Source organism: Caretta caretta, chromosome 11 (genome assembly GCF_965140235.1).
Source record: "Caretta caretta isolate rCarCar2 chromosome 11, rCarCar1.hap1, whole genome shotgun sequence".
Taxonomy (NCBI): domain Eukaryota; kingdom Metazoa; phylum Chordata; order Testudines; family Cheloniidae; genus Caretta; species Caretta caretta.
The window spans coordinates 56,424,094-56,447,528 of record NC_134216.1 but is presented as its reverse complement, the minus strand read 5'-3'; the positions used below and the strand labels follow the sequence as shown (position 1 = coordinate 56,447,528).

The 23,435-nt window shown below is 39.3% G+C and overlaps 1 protein-coding gene across 5 annotated transcripts in view; it reads left to right on the top strand.

Annotated features, from left to right (window-relative positions):
• The window catches only part of DNAH7 (dynein axonemal heavy chain 7), a 285,097-nt gene that overhangs the window by 53,183 nt on the left and 208,479 nt on the right, over nucleotides 1-23,435 (top strand). For all 5 annotated transcript variants that reach the window (XM_048868445.2, XM_075118030.1, XM_075118029.1 and 2 more), the window contains 5 exons: nucleotides 11,463-11,590; nucleotides 11,861-11,939; nucleotides 15,551-15,775; nucleotides 18,141-18,287; nucleotides 19,340-20,025. In XM_048868445.2, the coding sequence (XP_048724402.1) occupies nucleotides 11,463-11,590; nucleotides 11,861-11,939; nucleotides 15,551-15,775; nucleotides 18,141-18,287; nucleotides 19,340-20,025 (1,265 nt within the window). The remainder of the gene's footprint in view (nucleotides 1-11,462; nucleotides 11,591-11,860; nucleotides 11,940-15,550; nucleotides 15,776-18,140; nucleotides 18,288-19,339; nucleotides 20,026-23,435) is intronic.

The following is a 23,435-nucleotide window of genomic DNA, read 5'->3' as shown; positions in this document are numbered from 1 at the left end:
GACCAGCTCATAAACTAGTGGACATCCTGCAATCCTTCTCAGCAGGAAAGATAGCCCTACCAGTCAATGAGACTATCATGGACCAGCCAAGGTGCTTTGGTAAACACCAGACATGATATTTCCCACCCCCATAAGGTAGATAAGAAATTCCAAGTTCCATCTAAATGAGCTTAATTCTTTTATATCCACCCTGTGCCCTCCACATTGGTAGTTACCATAGCCAATGAAAAATTGAAGCAATATATGTCCACATCAAAAGAACAGGATCCAAAATAATTAGATTTATTTGACTGAAAAATTCATTCATCAGCAAGTTTATAATTCCGAGCAGCCACTCACCAGGTTTATTGGCTAGGTATGATTTCTGGCTCCACAAACAATTATCTCTTCCTTTGCTGACAGACACCTGATGTAAGGGAGGAGATTGCTTCCATAGTTTCTGAAGTGATCTCTTTAATATTATGAGAGAGAGAAATACTTTTGGGAATTGCATCATAATGGGAGAATTTAACTTCCCAGATATAGATTGAAGAATAAAGGCTACTAATATTGGTAGGGCTTGTTCCTGGATGTGATAGTGTAACCTACATGCCTAATAGGGAGATATGTCTTTAAGAGATCTTACTGTGGGTAGAAGTGAGTTATGTCTGAGTCATTATTGCTAGGCAGATGCACAATTAGCACTCCACATCCAGACATTTCTGGAATTGGGTGTGGTGGTTTTGGGTAGTCTCAATAGGTTCCCTCTAGTTGTACTCAGACTACATGAGGGCAAGCAGTCAGGGGAGCTGCTTCACAAAAGGCTATGTGCCCTATGTGGACTGGGAGAAGCTGAGCCCAGGAGCAGAAAGCAGGCTGTTTTACCTAACTCTGAAGCATTTTGCAGCAGGCTTTTAAAAAAATCTGTATACTTAACCGAGTAGTTGGTTAATCAGTTAGCTGACTGGTTAGCAGTGATTTTAGCAGAGGAGGAATAAGAGTTTGCATGGATTCCCACTGAAGATTCCTACAAGCAAGTGGAGGGAAGATATTGCTTTTGACTCAGTAGACTGTATAGTTTGGTGATCAAAGACTCTAACTTAGACTCAGGTGAATTCAACCTAAGCTTTTGGGAACTCCGACTTTCTTCTCACTGTGTTTCTGTAGGGAATGACCTGTTCAGATTTAATTTGTTTTCTTTATTTGTGTTTATGTATAACCGTGGAGTTAATGTATGTGGGTTATAAAATAGCCATGTTATGTTGTAAAATTATTATTTATTATGTTCCTTTATTACAAGATTTTATAAAGTTGGTACTTAATTAAGTTGATTCCTTTTGTTCTTTTTGGGACTTGAATGTGGGGAGGTTGACCCTGTGCAATCTTTGCTGAAAATCATTAGAAACTGAATTCTGGGTCTCCAGCTGCTTTTCTATGGGAGTTGGGTTTTTTAGAGACTGGAAAAGAGCAATGAAGTGAACTCTAGCTCACCCAGAGGTTAGAACATAAGAATGGCCATGCTGGGTCAGACCAAAGGTTCATCCAGCCCAGTATCCTATCTACTGACAGTGGCCAATGCCAGGTGCCCCAGAGGGAGTAAACCTAACAGGTAATGATTGAGTGATCTCTCTCCTGCCATCCATCTCCACCCTCTGACAAACAGAGGCTAGGGACACCATTCCTTATCCACCCTGGTTAATAGCCATTAATGGACTTAACTTCCATGAATTGATCCAGTTCTCTTTTAAACCCTGTTATAGTCCTAACCTTCACAACCTCCTCAGGCAAGGAGTTCCACAGGTTGACTGTGCGCTGAGTGAAGAAGAACTTCCTTTTATTTGTTCTAAACCTGCTACCTATTAATTTCATTTGGTAGCCCCTAGTTCTTATATTATGGGAACAAGTAAATAACTTTTTCTCATTCACTTTCTCCACACCACTCATGATTTTATATACCTCTATCATATCCCCCCTTAGTCTCCTCTTTTCCAAGCTGAAAAGTCCTAGCCTCTTTATCTCTCTTCATATGGGACCCGTTCCAAACCCCTAATCATTTTAGTTGCCCTTTTCTGAACCTTTTCTAATGCCAGTATATCTTTTTTGAGATGAGGGGACCACATCTGTGTGCAGTGTTCAAGATGTGGGTGTACCATGGATTTATATAAGGGCAATAAGATATTCTCTCTCTTATTCTCTATCCCCTTTTTAATGATTCCTAACATCCCGTGCTTTTTTGACTGCTGCTGCACACTGTGTGAACGTTTTCAGAGAACTATCCACGATGACTCCAGGATCTTTCTCCTGATTAGTTGTAGCTAAATTATCCCCCATCATATTGTACGTATAGTTGGGGTTATTTTTTCCAATGTGCATTACTTTACATTAAATTTCATTTGCCATTTTGTTGCCCATTCACTTAGTTTTGTGAGCTCTTTTTGAAGTTCTTCACAGTCTGCTTTGGTCTTAACTATCTTGAGCCGTATAGTATCATCTGCAAATTTTGCCACTTCACTGTTTACCCCTTTCTCCAGATCATTTATGAATAAATGGAATAGGATTGGTCCTAGGACTGACCCTTAGGGAATACCATTAGTTACCCCTCTCCATTCTGAAAATTTACCATTTATTCCTATCCTTTGTTCCCTGTCTTTTAACCAGTTCTCAATCCATGAAAGGATGTTCCCTTTTATCCCATGACAACTTAATTTACATAAGAGCTTTTGGTGAGGGACCTTGTCAAATGCTTTCTGGAAATCTAAGTACACTGTGTCCACTGGATCCCCCTTGTCCACATGTTTGTTGACTCCCTCAGAGAACTCTAATAGATTAGTAAGACATGATCTCCCTTTACAGAAACCATGTTGACTTTTGCTTAACAATTTATGTTCTTCAATGTGTCTGACAATTTTATTCTTTGCTATTTCAACTAATTTGCCCAGTACTGATGTTAGACTTACTGATCTGTAATTGCCAGGATCATCTCTAGAGCCCTTCTTAAATATTGGCATTACGTTAGCTATCTTCCAGTCATTGGGTACAGTAGCTGATTTAAAGGATAAACCATATTTAATAGTTCCGCAATTTCAAATTTGAGTTCTTTCAGAACTCTTGGGTGAATGCCATCTGGTCCCGGTAACTTGTTACTGTGAAGGTTATCAAATAATTCCAAAACCTCCTCTACTGACACTTCACTCTGTGACAATTCCTCAGATTTGTCACCTACAAAAGACGGCTCAAGTTTGGGAATCTCCCTAACATCCTCAGCTGTGAAGACTGAAGCAAAGAATTCATTTAGTTTCTCTGCGATGACTTTATTGTCTTTAAGTGCTCTTTTTGTATCTCGATCATCCAGGGGCCCCATTGGTTTTTTAGCAGGCTTCCTGCTTCCGATGCACTTAAAAAACATTTTATTACCTTTTGAGTTTTTGGCTAGCTGTTCTTCAAACTCATTTTTGGCTTTTCTTATTACATTTTTACATTTAATTTGGCAGTGTTTATGCTCCTTTCTATTTACCTCACTAGGATTTGACTTCCACTTTTTAAAATAAGCCTTTTTATCTCTCACTGCTTCTTTTACATGGTTGTTAAGCCACGGTGGCTCTTTTTTAGTTCTTTTACTGTGTTTTTTAATGTGGGGTATACATTTAAGTTGAGCCTCTATTATGGTGTCTTTGAAAAGTGTCCATGCAGCTTACAGGGATTTCACTCTAGTCACTGTACCTTTTAATTTCTGTTTAAATAACCTCCTCATTTTTGCATAGTACCCCTTTCTGAAATTAAATGCCACAGTGTTGTGCTGTTTAGGTGTTCTTCCCACCACAGGAATGTTAAATGTTGTTGTATTATGGTCACTATTTCCAAGTGGTCCTGTTATAGTTACCTCTTGGACCAGATCCTGCACTCCACTCAAGACTAGATCGAGAGTTGCCTCTCCCCTTGTGGGTTCCTGTACCAGCTGCTCCAAGAAGCAGTCATTTAAAGTGTCGAGAAATTTTGTCTCTGCATTTTGTCCTGAGGTGACGTACCCAGTCAATATGGGGATAACTGAAATCCCCCAATATTATTGAGTTTTTTATTTTGATAGCCTCTCTAATCTCCCTTAGCATTTCATCGTCACTATCACTGTCCTGGTCAGGTGGTCGATAATAGATTCCTATTGTTATATTCTTATTAGAGCATAGAATTACTATCCATAGAGATTCTATGGAACATGTGGATTCATTTAAGATTTTTATTTAATTTGATTCTACATTTTCTTTCACATGTAGTGCCACTGCACGCCCCCCCCCCAAGACCTATTCTGTCCTTCCGATATATTTTGTACCCTGGAATGATTGTGTCCCATTGATTGTCCTCACTCCACCAGGTTTCTGTGATGCCTATTATATCAATATCCTTCTTTAACACGAGGCACTCTAGTTCACCCATCTTATTATTTAGACTTCTAGCATTTGTGTACAAGCACTTTAAAAACTTGGCACTGTTTATTTGTCTGCCCTTTTCTGATGTGTCAGATGCTTTCTGTGAATGTTTCTCATCTGATCTGGCCCATACTTTATCCTCTTCCATCCCCTCCTCCTGAGTAATACCTGGAGAATCTCTATCAATAGACTCTCCTCTAAGAGAATTCTCTGTCCAATCCACGTGTGCCTCTGCAGCAATCAGCTTTCCCCTATCTCTTAGTTTAAAAACTGCTCTGCAATCTTTTTAATGTTAAGTGCCAGGAGTCTGGATCCACTTTGGTTCAGGTGGAGCCCATCATTCCTGTATAGGCTCCCCCATCCCAAAAGTTTCCCCAGTTCCTAATAAATCTAAACCCCTCCTCTCTACACCATCGTCTCATCCTTGCATTGAGACTCTGAAGCTCTGCCTGCCTACCTGGCCCTGCGCGTGGAACTGGAAGCATTTCTGAGAATGCCACCATAGAGGTCCTGGATTTCAGTCTCTTTCCTAGCAGCCTAAATTTCGCCATCTCTCCTACCCTTCCCTATGTCATTGGTACCTACATGTACCACGACCACTGGCTCCTCCCCAGCACTACACATAAGTCTATCTAGATGCCTTGAGAGATCCGCAACCTTCGCACCAGGCAGGCAAATCACCATACGGTTCTCCCAATCATCACAAACCCAGCTATCTATGTTTCTAATGATCGAATCTCCCATTACTAACACCTGCCTTTTCCTAATGATTGGAGTTCTCTCTCCCAGAGAGGTAACCTCAGTGTGAGAGGATATCCCAACATCATCTGGAAGGAGGGTCCCAACTATGGGAAGGAGGGTCCCAACTCTTTTCCCATTGACTGCTCTCCTTCTCTGGGCCTTTCATCCTCCTTAACGGCAGAGGGGCTGTCTGACCAGAGGTGGGACAAATCTACAGAGTTCCAGAAAGCCTCATCAACATACCTCTCTGCCTCCCTTAGCTCCTCCAGTTCCGCCTCCCTGGCCTCCAAAGCCCTTACACCGTCTTTGAGGGCCAGGAGCTCCTTGCACCGAATACACACATACACCACCCGCCCACAGGGCAGGTAATCCTACATGCTACACTGAGTGCAATAAACAGGATAGCCCCTGTCATAAAAATAAAGGGAAGGGTAACCACCTTTCTGTATACAGTACTATAAAATTCCTCCTGGCCAGAGGCAAAGTCCTTTTACCTGTAATGGGTTAAGAAGCTCAGGTAACCTAGCTGGCACCTGACCCAAAATGACCAACAAGGGGACAAGATACTTTCAGATCTGGATGGGGGGAAAAGGCTTTTGTCTGTCTATGTGATACCTTTCCCGGGAACAGATCAAGGATGCAAGCCCTCCAACTCCTGTAAAGTTAGTAAGTAATCTAGCTAAAAAATGCGTTAGGTTTTCTTTGTTTTGGCTTGTGAAATGTGCTATGCTGGAGGAAATGTGTATTCCTGCTTTTGTGTCTTTTTGTAACTTAAGGTTTTGCCTAGAGGGATTCTCTATGTTTGAATCTGACTGTCTGTAAGATGATCTTCCATTCTGATCTTACAGAGTTGTTCTCTTATCTTTTTTTTTGTTCTTCTAATAAAGTTCTGTTTTTTAAGAATCTGATTGGGTTTTTTGGGTGTTAAAAATCCAAGGCTGGTCTGTGCTCATCTTGTTTATTCTCAAGCCTCCCCAGGAAAGGGGATGTAAGGTTTGGGGGAATATTTTGGGGAAATAGGAACTCCAAGTGGTCCTTCCCTGATTGGTTGTTAAATCACTTGGTGGTGGTACACGGTCTCTGAGGGCCAGGAGCTACATGCACTGAATGCACACATATGCCACCCGCCCACAGGACAGGTAATCATACATGCTACACTGAGTGCAATAAACAGGATAGATCCCACTCTGCTGCTGGGGTTCTGCCTGCATTTTCTCCTACAGCTACCTAGGTTAATGATAGGGTTTTTGTTTAAATCAAGAAGTTTTGATTATAGTTTAGTTTAAAGGTTTTAAAGAATGGCAAGTGTACCTCACCCCTTTCCCAACTCCCTCTCGAAACTCCCTGGTAGCGGTCCCTGGTCGCAAAGCTCCCTGGTCGCTTGCTCATTGCTTTAGAAAGCCCTGGCCTTCTTGATAGCCCTGCCCCCTTACTAAGGCTCAGCCAATGAACAGAGGCTTCTAGATTTCAAACCCTGTTTAGAAGCTCACAGCTTCCAACTGCCGGCTACAGCACATGGTCCTTCAAACAACCAATCAATCAACCAAACAGACAGACAGACAGACACAAGCTCAGCACACAGTAAGTAACCCCCAAACACAAACACACACTACAGACAGCCACTTACCCCAAGGGTCCCATATTTGCTTCTCCTTCACCTGGAGAACTCCCTCTTGAAACTCCCTGTTAGCGGTCACTGTTACAACATATGGCAGATTTTTTCATCAAATAATCACTGAAACAACAAGAAGTGATGCAATTTTAAATTTAAAACAATCTGAAAGAAATGTACATCCCAAGCAAGGGGAAAAAACTTGTAGAGAAAGGCTTCAGACTTAGCTGGATGAATAGCAACCTTAAAAAGATCAAGAGAAGTAAGCAGAGAACTTTTAGGGAATGGAGAAAGGAGTTGATCAGCAAAGAGAGCTACACCATTGAGATTACTAAATGGAATGAGAATTGCTAAAATTCAAGCTGAATTAGCTCTTGCCAAGGAAATTAAAATAAATAATAGGGTTTTTTTTAGTTACATAAATAAAAACAGAATAAGGAAGGATAAGGCTGGACTGCTATGCAGTGTAAATGGGAAGGAGATTAAGGATAATCTAAGGATATGGCCCTAAAACTAAAGGAATACTTTGCCTCATTTTTCAGTGAGGGCTATAATATGGAACATGTGCATGAAGGCAGTATTTAACTAATGGCTGGTGGAAATGCTAGAAATGGAAATTACCATATCTGAGGTGGAAGAAAAACATAAAGTGCTTTATGCTTTCAAATAAGTGCAACGGTATAATTTTCGCCCCAGAATGTTGAAAGAACTGGCACATGAGACAGCTAGTTCAGTAGCAATGATTTTTAATAAGTCTATCTATTTGGGGGCAGTACCATATGGTTGGAGAAAAGCTAATGTCATACCTATATTTAAGAAAGGGAAATAAAGTGATCTGGACAACTACAGACCTGTTTGTTCGACCTCAGTAGTATGCAAGGCTTTAGAACAAATTGTGAAGGAAAGAATAATTAAATTAATAGAAATAAATGGTAAATGGGTGTAATGTAACGTGGGTTTATGAAAGGTAGATCATATCAGACTAACCGGATTTCCTTCTTTGAGAAAATAACTGATTATTTTCTATAACGGGAAGTACAATAGTTGGACTTCAGTAAAGCATTTGACACAGTACCACATTGGAAACTTTGGAAATTAGTTAAATTAGGGAAGGTGGGGATCAATACCAGCAATGTAAGGTGGATAAAGAATTTGCTAAAGAGGAGAGGGCAATGGGTATGCAGAAAGGTAATTATTAGACTAAAGGGAGGTTACTAGTGGAGTTCCTCAAGGACTGGACTTGGAACCAATCTTATTCAATATTTTTATAAATGACCTTGGCACAAAAAGTAGGAGTGTCCTTATAAAATTTGCTGATGATACAAAGTTGGGAGCATCATCAAAAGAGAGGAGGGTCAGAATATTATACAGAAAGATCTGGATGACCTTGAAAACTAGAATGGGATGAAATTCAGTACTACAAAGTATATCTGCACTTAGGGTCTAATACTAAGAATTTCTTCTATAATCTGCGGACTCATCAGTTGGAAGCGACAGAGGAGGAGAGAGACCTGAATGTGTGGTCAATTACAGGATATGACTATGTGCCACCAATGTGATACAGCTGTGAAAAAGGCAAATGAAATCCAAGGATGTATTCAGTGAGGCATTTCCCGTAAGGATAGAGAAGTATTAATGGCATATTAATTTTTAGTACGGATAGAGAAGTATTAATTACAAAGCACTGGTAAGACCTCATTTGGAATATTGTGTATAATTCTGGTCACTCATGTTCAAGAAAGATGAATTTAAACTGGAACTGGTGCAGAGAATAAAGAACTACTATGATGATCAACGGAATGGCTGGCCTATTTTATGAGAGGATACTGAAAGAGCTTGGTTTATTTAGTCAAGAAAAAGGAGGCTGAGAGAGAATATGATAACTCTGTATAAATACATTAGGGGGTAAATACTAGGGAGGGTGAAGAGCTATTTAAGCTAAAGGACAATGTTGGCACAAAAACAAATGGATATAAATGGCAATCAACAAATTCAGGCTGGAAAATAGAAGAAGATTTCTAACCATCTGAGAGGGCAGGTTCTGGAGCAGCTTCCTGATAGCAGTCATTGGGGCAAAGAAAGTAATTAGTTAAAAGAAAGAACTGGACAAATTTGAGTGCAAATGTATGATGGATTTTCTTGCGATGGCAGGGGGCAGGGCTCAACAGCCCTGGGGCTCACTTATGTTCCTTATGCTTCAGTGTTTCAGTCAGGGAGCAGGAAGGCATTCCCCCTGCCCGCAGCGTATGCTGGGAGGGTTTTTTTTAATCTCCTTCCTCTGAAGCATAAGGGGTGACCATGGCTACAGATGATCATTTGGTAGGGTGGTCCAGGTCTCTGAGGTGGCACCAAGCATTCTCTCTTTGAGGTGTGCGACTGACTGGTTCTTGCTTACATACTCAAGGGCTAACTGATTGCTATATGTAGGGTCGGGAAGGAATTTTCCCCCAGGTCATAGAATCATAGAATCATAGAATATCAGGGTTGGAAGGGATCCCAGAAGGTCATCTAGTCCAACCCCCTGCTCGAAGCAGGACCAATTCCCAGTTAAATCATCCCAGCCAGGGCTTTGTCAAGCCTGACCTTAAAAACCTCTAAGGAAGGAGATTCTACCACCTCCCTAGGTAACGCATTCCAGTGTTTCACCACCCTCTTAGTGAAAAAGTTTTTCCTAATATCCAATCTAAACCTCCCCCACTGCAACTTGAGACCATTACTCCTCGTTCTGTCATCTGCTACCATTGAGAACAGTCTAGAGCCATCCTCTTTGGAACCCCCTTTCAGGTAGTTGAAAGCAGCTATCAAATTCCCCCTCATTCTTCTCTTCTGCAGACTAAACAATCCCAGCTCCCTCAGCCTCTCCTCATAAATCATGTGTTCTAGACCCCTAATCATTTTTGTTGCCCTTCGCTGGACTCTCTCCAATTTATCCACATCCTTCTTGTAGTGTGGGGCCCAAAACTGAACACAGTACTCCAGATGAGGCCTCACCAATGTCGAATAGAGGGGAACGATCACGTCCCTCGATCTGCTCGCTATGCCCCTACTTATACATCCCAAAATGCCATTGGCCTTCTTGACAACAAGGGCACACTGCTGACTCATATCCAGCTTCTCGTCCACTGTTACCCCTAGGTCCTTTTCCGCAGAACTGCTGCCTAGCCTAGGTCAGATTGGTAGTGACCGTGGGAGTTCTATGACTTCCTCTGCAGGATGTTGATGTGGGTCACTTGCCAGAATTATCTGGGTATATCTCACTTAATCATTCCCTGTCATTGTGAGGGCCTTGATCCTGGTTCCCCTTGGTCTCTCCCCATAGCATATAATAGTCTAGTCTCACATGGGCTATAATTCTTTGGTTTAATTTCAGTTGCTGAGTTTAGCATGTGGGTCCTGGGTGCTGTTGGTGGCCTGTGATGTACTGGAGGTCAGACTGGATGATCTAGTGGTCCCTTCTGGCCTTGAACTCTATGACTCTGTGGTGGACAAAACCAGCTTTCAGGTGGCCCTTGACATGGTCCATACCACCTCGAGATCAGTGGTGACAGTGGTGGTCAAGAATCTGTGTCCTTACCGACGCATCCAAGTCAGACGTTGTGTTTGGCAAAGTAGTGCTGCAGTGTTTGTTTTTCTAAAAACGCTGAGCTCCCGCCTGCATTGTACAGTTTCACTGCTGTGGAGTCACCATTAATGGAATGTGTATGTGGGCAGTCACCTAAGGGAGAATGGGAAGTTTCTTACCTATACAGTAACTGCAGTTCTTTGAGATGTGTTGTCCATATGCAGATTTCACCACTTTCTTCCATCCCCCTCTACTCGGAGTCTTTATCCCTGGGATTCTGTGGTGGAGAGGAAACTGTATGGGTATTAGCAGACTGCCCTTATATGCCCTTGATGTGGACTACAGGGACTCTCAGGCTGCATGTGGCCATATGAACAATGCTGGCTCAAAGATTCAGAACTCAAGCACATCACCATTAGTGGAATGTGCACATGAACAACATGTCTCAAAGGACTCCAGTTACTGTACAGGTAAGTAACTTCTTATTCGGCAATTTTAGGTATTGAAGAATTAGGCTTGGAGAGTTAATTCTAGCAACATTTGAACTCAGGTAGAAATAAAATTCTACAATAGCTTTCTTTAAGTACTCCCTACTGAAGTGCACAAATGTGTGATCCTTTCCCCACCCCTGGACCAAATTAATTCCAAGTGTAACTCCATTGAAGTTAATGAAATTACACCACAGGTTTATTTGACCACTAGTGTGTGGGTAGGAATTGAGTATACAGTCAAACACTTTTAGGACCTGATGCGTCTCTTGCTTACATTACTACTCCAGTGAAGTCAGTGGAGTTATTCTGGATTTATATTATTGTAAATGAGAGCAAAATTTAAATTGAATCAAAACCATTGCTACTAAAGACGTTGGTGAAGAGGCATACAGGAACTGCCCTCTAGAACTGATGGTAGAAGGCATCCCTTGCTAACAATCTTTTCTCTGTACCATGAGCAAAAGACTAGTCATTTCTTACTGAAAAGAGTGTCAAGATCTCCACATCTTACATACTCTTCATTAATTAAAAACTGGTACTGTAAGATTGTAACAGATCAACAAAGAAAGCATTATGAATACTGCTATTTAGGATAATTTATTGTTTCTTTCATATACCATGTGTCAAGTATGTTAATTTTTACACTTGTGTTCTAGTACATTCGTCTAGGAATGTTTGAGCTGCACTGTGATGAATTGATTAGGGCTTTGGCAAAGCGAGCAGATGCAATTTTTGGAAAAATTGTTGCCAAAATGTTCAAAGATCATCAAGATATAAACCTAAGGTAAATCTCAAAATTTCATAAGTAAATGTACATTATTTTATTTCGAGTGCTAAATTTTGTAAACACTTGAAAAGTATCTTTAATCTATATTTTTACTATAATCTATACTGCACAGAGATGTTAAGATATGTTATTTGTAGTTAGTTTTTCATTCAGTCTTTACTTAAACAAACTAATGATTTTTTGCCCTTATGTGAATATTTAGGCAGAGAAGCACGTTACATGTATAGACACACATATCAGACTTTGGCTCTCTTTTATATATTTCAGGTTATGTGATGAATTTGAGAAGATAGCCGAGAAAGCTCTTACCACTCCATCAAATACACAGGAGTTAATGGAACTTAAGGTATACATTTCTTATATACTACAAGCAAGGTATAGTTACCAATATCTTGATCTGATCTTGGATACACAATGACCGTGTAAGCTTAACCAAGTTGCCTCGTGTATGGCCCTGATGAGACACTAGATGGAGAGAACTTTGAGTTACTACAGAAAGTTCTTTCTCAATGTGTCTGGCTGGTGGGTCTTGCCCACATGCTCATGGTCTAACTGATGGCCCTATTTGGGGTCAGGAAGGAATTTTGTCCCAGGTCAGATTGTCAGAGATGCTGGGGTTGTTTTTTTTTTTTTTTTGCCTTCCTCTGCAGCATGGGGCATGGGTCACTTGCAGGTTTAAACTACTGTAAATGTGGATTCTTTGTAACTTGAAGTCTTTAAATCATGATTTGAGGACTACAGTAAGTCAGTCAGAGGTTATGGATCAATTACAGGAGTGGATGGGCAAGGTTCTGTGGCCTGCAATTTGCAGGAGGTCAGACTAGATGATCGTGATGGTCCCTTCGGACTTTAAAACCTATGAGTCTATAAGTTAGTGGGAGTTTTGCCACTGAACTCAATAGAATCAAGATTGCACACCCCATTTTTATTAGTAAGTGGACAGTTAGATTCCTATGCCCTTCCAGTTAGTGCTAGTAGGTGCCAATAGTGATTTATATGTTATAGATAACATGCCTGTTAGAAACTGGATTGAGAACATAATTTTTTCATACAGGCTATGACCGGGGTCCCAGTGGGGGCCAGCTGAGGTCACTCAATTAAGGTGAACTGCAAAGAATGGACAGTCAATCCCCAAAGTTGGTGGATATTTTAATACTTAGATTTACCAAGCCAGCACAAAACAGCTTCTTTATTCAACCTGGTTGCCCAGAAACCAACAACACATTTCCTTTAAAGGTACCCAAATCAAATATGATGAAGATTTATGAAAATCTTATTTTATCATATCAAAGAAAAGGTTCTACCAATCCCAAAGGATTGGACACATTACGTCCCAGGTTAATGAATATTCCAGATCTTACCCAAATACATGCTAATAGCCTATTTCTATTAACTGAACTAAAATTTATTAAAAAAGAAAAGAGAGAGAGTATTGTTAAAAGATCAATATACATACAGACAGGAGTTCAATTCTTGAGGTTCAGATACATAGGAGAGATGGTGAGCTTTGTAGTTGCAAAGAGTTCTTTTAGAATTAGTCCATAGGTTATAGTCCAATGTTTATATTTCAGGGTGTCCAGTCAGAACAGGGATCTCAGTCCTTGTGGCTTAGGCTTCCTCTGCATGAAACCTCAAGCAGATCTGAGATAAAAAGGATCAGGGTGCAAGGGTCTTTTTATACAGTGTTCTAGCATCCACTTGACCTGGGTAAGCAATAGGCTTTTGATGTAACCTTCTGTTTTCTAAATACCACCAGTAATTTGTTACACAAATTAACATAGGACAATTTATCCATGAGGCAATCTGTCACAAACTTCAAAGAGACATATAGACAATGACAGTACTTCACCCAAGATTCATCTAAATGTTAATATTCCCTTTTGATCTCTGAATTAGTAGCTATAGTGACAGACAGGAACTGTCTGTTTACATGGGTAGCATCTAAGATACACACAATTAGTATAACTTCTAACAATATAGGTTTGCATTTCAAAGTTCTAGCCTACCTAGCCAGAGAATGACCCTAATTACCATTTCTAACATGTCTTTAAAGGTTAGCTTTGGGTTAGCTAGCCTACAAGATGTTTAACTCTTTCTGGCCATGCATTACACTTTGTTTAAGATTTGTTGCAATTATATAACAGTGGTAGCAATAATGATTTGCATGGTTATATTTTAACCATACAGGCCTTATAACAGATAATGAGATCAAATAGTGAAATCTTTTGGGCTGGATTCAGAGAGTTTGTTAGAGGTGAAATACACTGGGTCCCATTCCCAATATTCTGAGCTAGTCAGAGACATGAACTTCCAGGGAAGCAGACAAATGTCTGATTAGAACTTAGAGAGGAGTTGGTACTGCATAGAAAACTTTCAGAAACATTCTGCCTGTAATTTATATATAAAGTACTTCTGCCTATAAGTCGTGTATTGAGCTGTCATTTAAAATGTGTCAGATGTGTGGCTTGTGTGTGATCATCCATCTCAATAACTATAAAATCCCACCACATTATAGATACCAGTTTGATGATCAAGTCCCAGTGGCCACTCTGGCATACTCAGGCTCCAACTCAGCAAAGTACTTAAACACATGTTTAAAATTAAGCATGTGCTTAAGTTCATTCTTATTCAGCAAAGCACTTATGTAGGTGCTTAATTTTAAGTCAGTGGGACATAGGTGTGTACTTAAAGTTAATCAAGCAAATGAATGCTTGGCTGAATCAGAATCTAAATGCTTTGTTTTTACACTGAAAGTCTAGCTGAACAATGGCAACACTCTGAGACTTTTTCAAGTGAAAAAGAAAGCTTTAAAAGACATGAAATGTATGCCATCTTAAAGCATTGAGTTTCTATTGCTGCAGTTTTATGTCAGATAAACACCATATTAAGTTTTCCCAGGTGTGGCTTATTATTTTCCACTGAGATCAAATCCCTCCTGATAACTCCTTTGTCTTTTAGCTACAATGCTATTTTAAATTTTATATAGGCTATTTTTTGAAAAGACCAGTGTTCCCCAGAGCCAGAAGTCATTAATATATTCTACTGGATATAAACTATTGGTTAAAAGATAGTGGTGGTATACATTTTACTGGACAGATTGTACCTTTCTAAATATTATTTCATTGATTAATTTGTGTCATCACATTAATTATTTTTGCTGTGGTGTTGTAGACATGTTGGTCCCAGTATACTAGAGACAAAGTGAGCGAGGCAATGCCTTTTATTAGACCAACTTCTGTTGGTGATAGAGACAAGCTTTCGAGCTTCCACAGAGCTCTTCTTCAGGTCTGGAAAAGGTACTTGAATGTCACTGCTAAAAACAAGGGTGGAACAGATAAGGAGTTAACACATGTTGCAAGAGACCATGCAAGGTGAAGTGGGCAGTTAACACCACTATAGTCCTAAAACAAAGAAGGATTAGTAGGTCACGGATCATTGTAATGAGCCATAAATCCAGTGTCTTTATTAAATCCATGATTTTTGGTGTTTAGCAGAGTTATGAATTTAAGTTTCCAGGCTCATCTTTTGAAGGTGTGCAGGTTCTGATGTTGCTAGACACCAGAAATCATGGACTTAATAAAGACACTGGATTTTTATGATTCATTACAGCAATCTGTAAAGAACCTTTCTATTCTCTGTGTGTATATAAAGTCTGCTGCAGTTTCCACGGTACACATCTGATGAAGTGAGCTGTGGCTCACGAAAGCTCATGCTCAAATAAATTGGTTAGTCTCTAAGGTGCCACAAGTACTCCTTTTCTTTTTGCGAATACAGACTAACACGGCTGTTCCTCTGAAACCTGTCCTATGACTGTAGACTTATTTATTGGCCACTTCATCTTGAACACAGACTTTTCATGTTTACTATGTAAGGACTGTTTTAGATATCTTGACAGATTAAAGAAATTGGGGGGTTTGATGGGAAGACATTTATGTTGTTTAATTTTGTATCCCCTAGGCATATATACAGAAAGTGGAAACACGGGACATGTTTGAGTTGGAACAGAAATTAGTGGACTCTAAAAATTGCCTTGCTTTCCTGATAGAGTGTGCAAACTTTTCACCAGCAGATATTCGACTGAATAATAGTGTCTTTCAGTGGTATGCTCGAATGTCAGATATTTTTGAAGAGCACAGAAAGATAATTAAAGAAAAAACAGAGCAATTTCAAGAGGGACTTAAGGTTAGTAATGAAAGCATTTTCAAAACCTTTGTGTTATTTGAATATTTTAAATAATACAATTGACATAAAAAATCATATTGATGGGCATAATCTTTTAAAATTTATTTACACCACTCCTTTTAAAAACAATGCAGAATTAATTACATTAAGTAATCATATGACACAGCACATATCAGAATATATAATATTAACTAATTTGTATTGATTTCTTATTCATTTGATTGCACATACCATGAATGACTTATATAATCTAAACCATATTTCACAGTTTGGGCCCAGTCCTGTAAGCCTTCTCTGTACAGGACCTCCATAGATGTTGATGAGAGTTATATGTATGAAACTTTGAAAGCCCTAATCCTGAAAATACTTGTGCATCTGCTTAATTTAAAGCATGTGAGTAGCCCCACTGACATCAACAGAAATATGCCAGTTGTAATAAAAAGCTAATGTAGTTCTGTCAAGAAAGTTATCTCCATTCAATAACAAAAGTGAATATTGCTTCTATGATCATTTTAAAATAATTCAATTTTGTAACTGTAGATTTACTGTGGACCACATTTATTTTATTTGTACTTTTAAAAAAATCAGTTATATTTTACATATAGTATTTTATCTCTCGAATATTTTTCTTTATACTATTGACAAGGTTTTATAGGGTGTCACTGATTTTTGTAGTGCATAAATGCAGGTTAGAAATGGAAAACCTTTTCACATAAAAGTAAACAGTGAATGTTTTATTTATCAATATTTAATGTAAGTATGATTATTCTAATTTATGTCAGTTGTATTATTGCTTCAGTGAGTGCATTATTTGTATGTTCACAAAGACTGCAAAACATTACTCATTGCAGTAGTCCAGTTGATTTCAGTGTCTGGTAACCCAATGTGTGGACCACAAACTGACTTCAGTGGGAGTACTTGAAGAATTTGCATGACCTGATGCAAACTCTTAGGTTTGGTGACCGCTGGTTGGAATCTGGATGTAATTGGAAAGGGGCATTATGGGCACAAGGCTTGATTCCAAAACTGAAAATCAGATCTGAGTATCATACTTTCCACATATATGTTTGGTGTTTTTCAAAAATTAAGAAAATGGTAATTAGTCAGAAGGTGGCATAGAATTTACTACACTGGATCAGGTAAATGGTCCATATAGTTTTATATTCTGTCACAGGCATTGACCTGTACTGATACTTCAACATAACATACACCAAGGCTCAGATATTTAATGGTATTTAGGTGTTCTCCACTCAGCACACAAGGCCTATGTCATAAATATAAAGGGAAGCGTAAACCCCTTTAAAATTCCTCCTGGCCAGAGGAAAACTCCTCTCACTTGTAAAGGGTTAAGAAGCTAAAGGTAACCTCACTGGCACCTGACCAAAATGACCAATGAGGAGACAAGATACTTTCAAAAGCTGGGAGGAGGGAGAGAAACAAACGGTCTCTGTCTGTCTTTATGCTGTTTTTGCCGGGGATAGACCAGGAATGGAGTCTTAGAACTTTTAGTAAGTAATCTAGCTAGGTATGTGTTAGTTTATGATTTCTTTAAATGGCTGAGAAAAGAATTGTGCTGAATAGAATAACTATTTCTGTCTGTGTATCTTTTTTGTAACTTAAGGTTTTGCCTAGAGGGATTCTCTATGTTTTGAATCTAATTACCCTGTAAGGTATCTACCATCCTGATTTTACAGAGGGGATTTCTTTACTTCTATTTACTCCTATTTCTATTAAAAGTCTTCTTGTAAGAAAACTGAATGCTTTTTCATTGTTCTCAGATCCAAGGGTTTGGGTGTGTGGTCACCTATGCAAATTGGTGAGGCTTTTTATCCAACATTTCCCAGGAAAGGGGGTGTGCAAGTGTTGGGAGGATTGTTCATTGTTCTTAAGATCCAAGGGTCTGGGTCTGTAGTCACCTAGGCAAATTGGTGAGGCTTTTTACCAAACCTTGTCCAGGAAGTGGGGTACAAGGTTTTGGAAGTATTTTGGGGGGGTGAGGGAAGACGTTTCCAAACAGCTCTTCCCCAGTAACCAGTATTTGTTTGGTGGTGGTAGCGGCCAATCCAAGGACAAAGGGTGGAATATTTTGTACCTTGGGGAAGTTTTTGACCTAAGCTGGTAAAGATAAGCTTAGGAGGTTTTCATGCAGGTCCCCACATCTGTACCCTAGCGTTCAGAGTGGGGAAGGAACCTTGACAGCCTAAGTGACTTAGACAGCTAAGTCCCACTTTCAAAAGTGACCGAGACGCTTAGGATCTAAGTGCTATTGACTTTCCATTGATTTTCAGTGGGACTTAGGAGTGGGGAGAGGGAGGCGAAATACCTCTTGAACCCAAGTATCTAACATTATTTGTCACTTTATTAGATACGTTGTGAACGATTTGTTGAGGAATTGGAGAGTTACTCTAAGCAAGTTGAAGAATTTTACACATTTGGAGACGTTCAGGAAGTCAACAGATATCTAAAAAAAGCTCAGGCATTGAATACAAAGTTGGATGTGGCTGCTGATAAGGTATAGATTTAAAATTTGTCCTAAATGTAAATGGATGAATTTGTATAAAATTAAAAGCTTTGACGGTGAAACAATTATTGACAAGTAGTAAAAATTATTGGCAATTCAACTGCTGCTTCATTCTGTAAGATATTTACCAATTTTCCCTGATCTTGGACACTGAAGGGTCTGAACGAGTCTCTAGGGCCCATTATTATAGCACCATGGCTATTTTAATTTGTGCTGGCAAATGTGGTAATTGTTGGGGAATGATCAGCTGTTACCTTAATAGTAATAATACCTATCTCGGTGGAGGCAATGGAGAGGGGGCTGGACTGGGATTCAGGTTCCATTTCTGGCTCAGTCACCCGTTGGGTGACTTTGGGCAAGTCACTTCTCTTCTCTGTGCCTCTGTCTGGCCGATGGGGCCTGTCAGTATAATCTAGAGCATCTTAAAGTTGATCTTTAAAAGCTCTTTAAAGTTGCTCATATTAAACTGTCTCCTAGGGACTGCTCTGCCAGCTAAGGATCAGATGGAGTGCTGTGTGCTCTACCCTTGCCTTTCCCTGCCTCTTCCTGTTCTCTGACATATGCTCTATAGATATTGCTAGTTTTATGTTATCCGAGTATTTCCCAGCACTGGAGAAATACAAAACTGGAGCTGACAGTCTCATTTTAAAAGAGAGGAGGCTGGTGGTGGAGTGTTTTCTGTGAAAGATACTTGACTCTGGAACTTGCTCACTCTTTAGTCTTGCATCCGAGTGTGAATTTGTTGACCTTAAGAGCATGCTTCAATGCTCATCTATTTTTGTGAACCACTGATGGTGATGGGTTGAGAGAGGTGATTAAGGGTGGTTGTTTGTTAATTTATACTGTGATTTTATTTATATAGATAGGCATGTCCTCGTATTTTAGATTTTTTTAAAAATCTTTGCTTCTGTATCATCTTTAAATCTTTGTAATATACAGTTAGATGTTTTCTATTAATATATATGTATAAATATTAATGTATAAATGGTTTGTGGGTGTGGACAAATTGTTCTATATTTCATACCTCACTTTTGCCTCTACAGATTGATCAGTTTAATGCAGAAGAAGAGGCCTTTGGATGGATAGCTTCTCAGTACCCTCAGCGTAAGAAAATCCAAGACACTCTTAACCCATATCTTCGTCTCTATGATATGACTGTAGAGTTCACTACCAAACACAGAAACTGGATGGAGGGATTATTCACAAAGGTGAATCCAGACCAAGTAGAGATAGATGTAGGAAACTATTGGCGTGGACTATATAAACTAGAAAAAACCTTCCATGATTCCCCAAATGCATTATCAGTGACAACAAAGATTAAAGCAAAAGTGGAAGAATTCAAAGAACATCTTCCTCTAATCCAGGTGATTTGTAACCCTGGTTTGCAAGAACGACACTGGGAGGCCATGTCAGAAATTGTTGGGTTTTCACTGAATCCTTCAGAAGACTCAACTGTCTCTTCATATATTGATATGCAACTTGATCCCTACTTGGATAAATTTGAGGCTATCAGTGAAGCAGCCAGCAAAGAACATTCACTTGAAAAGGCCATGATGAAAATGATATCTGAATGGGATACAATGGAATTTATCCTCCTTTCTTATAGAGAAACTGGAACCTATATTTTGTCATCAGTGGATGATATTCAGATGTTATTGGATGACCACATTGTCAAAACACAAACCATGAGAGGATCTCCATTCATTAAGCCTTATGAAAAAAAAATAAGGTAAAATGTTTTTACTAATAGAAAGCAACAGTGACTTTAACACGTCAAAATGAGTTATTCTCATTAACCTAAAGATATGATTGGAATAGTATGTTTGTGTGTTTTGGTAATCCACCCTAATAAGGGTGGTAATCTCATTTTAAAAGGGCTAAAACCATTTACTGGTACCAGTATTTAATTCCACATAACTGGTTTTTACTTTTAATTAAAAGTGAGGGAACTGCTTAACCACTTGATAGCTGGTGGATGCTTTTAGTATGTTCATTTAGGCTGCACATGCTGTGCTGCCAAATGTACAAGATGCAGCCTAGCATTCCATTTATTTCAACAGAGTAAGGCTTGTCTACACTTACTGGGGGATCGACGCACGGCGATTGATGCATTGGTGGTCGATTTAGCGGGTCTAGTAAAGACCTGCTAAATTGACTGCAGATCGCTCTCCTGTCAACTCCTGTACTCCACCTGAATGAGAAGCACAAGGGGAGTTGACAGGAGATGCTCTCCTGTCGACATAGCATAGTGTGGACCCTGCGGTAAGTAGATCTAAGTTCACTGACTTCAGCTACGTTATTCACGTAGCTGAAGTTGCATAACTTAGATCGATCTCCCTCTGCAGTGTAGACAAGCCCTAATAATAAATAATGGCTGCATAATTGGGAAAGTAGTGGGCCAATGGGAAAAGTGTTATCTTTACCTAAATTGTAATGTTTCTGAATATTAAATAAATTGGAGTCAGTAAACTCAACGTAAAGGGAATGAAGAAAATGAAAAACCAAAACAAGTACAAAATTATTTACACTCTCGCCTTGGTTTTTTCCCTAATTCCTACCCAGTTTCCTCAGTAAATAATTTGCTCTGTTCTTAAAGCCAGCAGGCTTAGACACATTGGAAAAAACATGAAAATCTTACATTTACAATGATATATGTAAATAAAATATTTGAAACTTAAATTGAATCTTCTAATCTTTGAGCATCCTTACTTGATATTGAATTGAAAAATATTGTTTGAGTTGACTCATTCAACAAATACATATAATGTCAAATATTCATCATGGAATTCCTGATTTATTGTAGTATAATGGTTGTTCTCTCTTAATGTAAAAAAAATGAAAATTTCCACTGAAATATATTAAACAATAATTATTTATAATTACATATATCATAAAGTACATATAGTATTGGTCCTAAGAATTACCCAGAATGCTGCAGCTGTGTTGGAGATTGGGGTAGGGCAAGACAAACAGTGGCTCATGCAATTTGCGACTGGAAATTACATAGTATTAATGAATACCTTGTTCAAGCACAAACTGTGAAGGCAAAGGACTTTTATATTGCTGGTTTTGCAGACTTGGAACCAGATCAACTTCATCATGATCTTGAAGAGATGGTGTTCTGGTGTGATGGGGATTCAGTCCTTCAAGAAGGCTGACCTATTTAATCATAACCTAGTTATACCCAACATGAAGACCAAACTGTGAAGCAAGAAATAACTAGCAAGTACCCTCAGAGTCTGCTATAATGTCGACAAATAGAAAATCTGTGAAACACAAATGGAATTTAGGAAGATGCTTGCAGCTTTTGTTCAAACTGCTGACCTCTGCATAGGTAGTGTAGATCAGACAGGTAGTGTAGATCAGCACAACATCTTCTGCATTATAGACTGTGAATAAACTCCTGGGGAAACAGATCCTACAAAGAACCCTAGGATCACGGAGATAATTATTGAGTTGTGTGGTCAATGAAGGAAGCTAAGAGCACAAAAGAAGATGGATGAAACTGCAAGAGAGCAATATTCCTGTACAATGCAAGAGATCGATGCACTGATTAAAGTGGCAAAAGAAGAGTGACTTGAACGACAGTGCATAGATATACAGAACTCTTTTGCGGCAAATGCCAGTAGGAAGGCCTACCAAACCATCAAGACTCTTTTAAAAGATTTATAATGTTTCACACAGCACTTGTGGCAGGTATTGCTGAGAACTATACAAAGCAACAAATGAATTCTAAGCTGAAAGTGTAAGAGGCTGAGGAAATCTACTGGAGAAGTTGACTTATCCCTATTGAAGAAGTTGAGGATGCGGTGCGAACACTGAAACACTGCAAACACTGAGAAACAATAGTCACTAGAGTGGATAACATAGCGGAATTAATTAAAAGAGAGGCACTCATCTGGGTGTATCATAAGCTTGCCAATGTGATTTCAGCATCTGGAAGATGGTCCAAGACTTGGACACAGTCACTGATGGTTTTTATTGCTAAAAAGGGGGTCCCAGCTGTTTGTGGAAATTGCTGCACAATCTCATTATTGACACACCTAGAAAATACTTCTGCGCATCATCCTGTAGAGAATTGCATCCAAGGTAGAGAATTTTCTGGCTGAAGAACAAGCCAGGTTTAGACCAAAAGAGATACAGTGGAGCAAATATTCAATCTTCATGTGCTATCTGAGAAAGTGCTGGAGAATGATGGGAAGGTGGTCCATGTCTTTGTGGATTTAGTTAAAGCATTTGACAGCATATGGCACAAATCTCTTTGAGCAATCCTGTGGCTGGTGGGACTTGGTGAAAATGTACAAAGTCTGATACAAAAATCTCTATGGAAGCATGATGGCTTTGTTTTTTGTGGGGCATGTGCAAAGTAATTGGTTTGCCTTGAGGATAGTTGTTAGCCAGAGCTGCTTTGTTATCACCAACCCTCTTCAGTTGTCATCTTGAAGAAATCTTAAGAAGAGCCACTGATGAAAACCTTCAGAACGGTGTCCCAATCCATGGACAAAAAATTAGTCATTTTTATTTCACTGATGATAGTGACCAGATTGGCTCATTGCAAGAAGAGGTGCAAAAACTGCTAGAAAGAGTAGTGGTGGGAGTAGACAAATTAGGTCTAAAGGTATCACGCAAAAAGACACAGACAGTGGTGATACCTCTTTTGAAGAGGTGAAGATATTCCCCCCCAAATCTTGAGGAGGCATTGGAGTGTGTTGAGCACTTCAAATACCTGGGTAGTATGATTACAAGGGACATAAAACATCACTTAGAGATCTGACATAGAATTAGACTCGCAGCTGCTGGTCTGGAGACACTCAGACATTTGGAGAAGCAAAGGTGTTACCACAAAGTGTAAAATGAAATTGCCGAAGTTTCTTGTCTTCAGCATCTTGCTATATGCAGATGAGACATAGACGTGAAGGAAACGGGAAGTTAAGAAGCTTTCTACCTTCAAATTGAAATGCTACAAGTGATTGCTGCACATTAGGTATATTTCACACTTGACTAATGAGGAGGCAATCATTTAAATTTACAGCATAACCAGAATGATATCTGGTATCATCAAGACAATCAGATGAAGATAACTTGAGTTTGAGGGACATATGGGTTGGATGAGTGGAGGAAGATTGCCAAAGCAAGCTT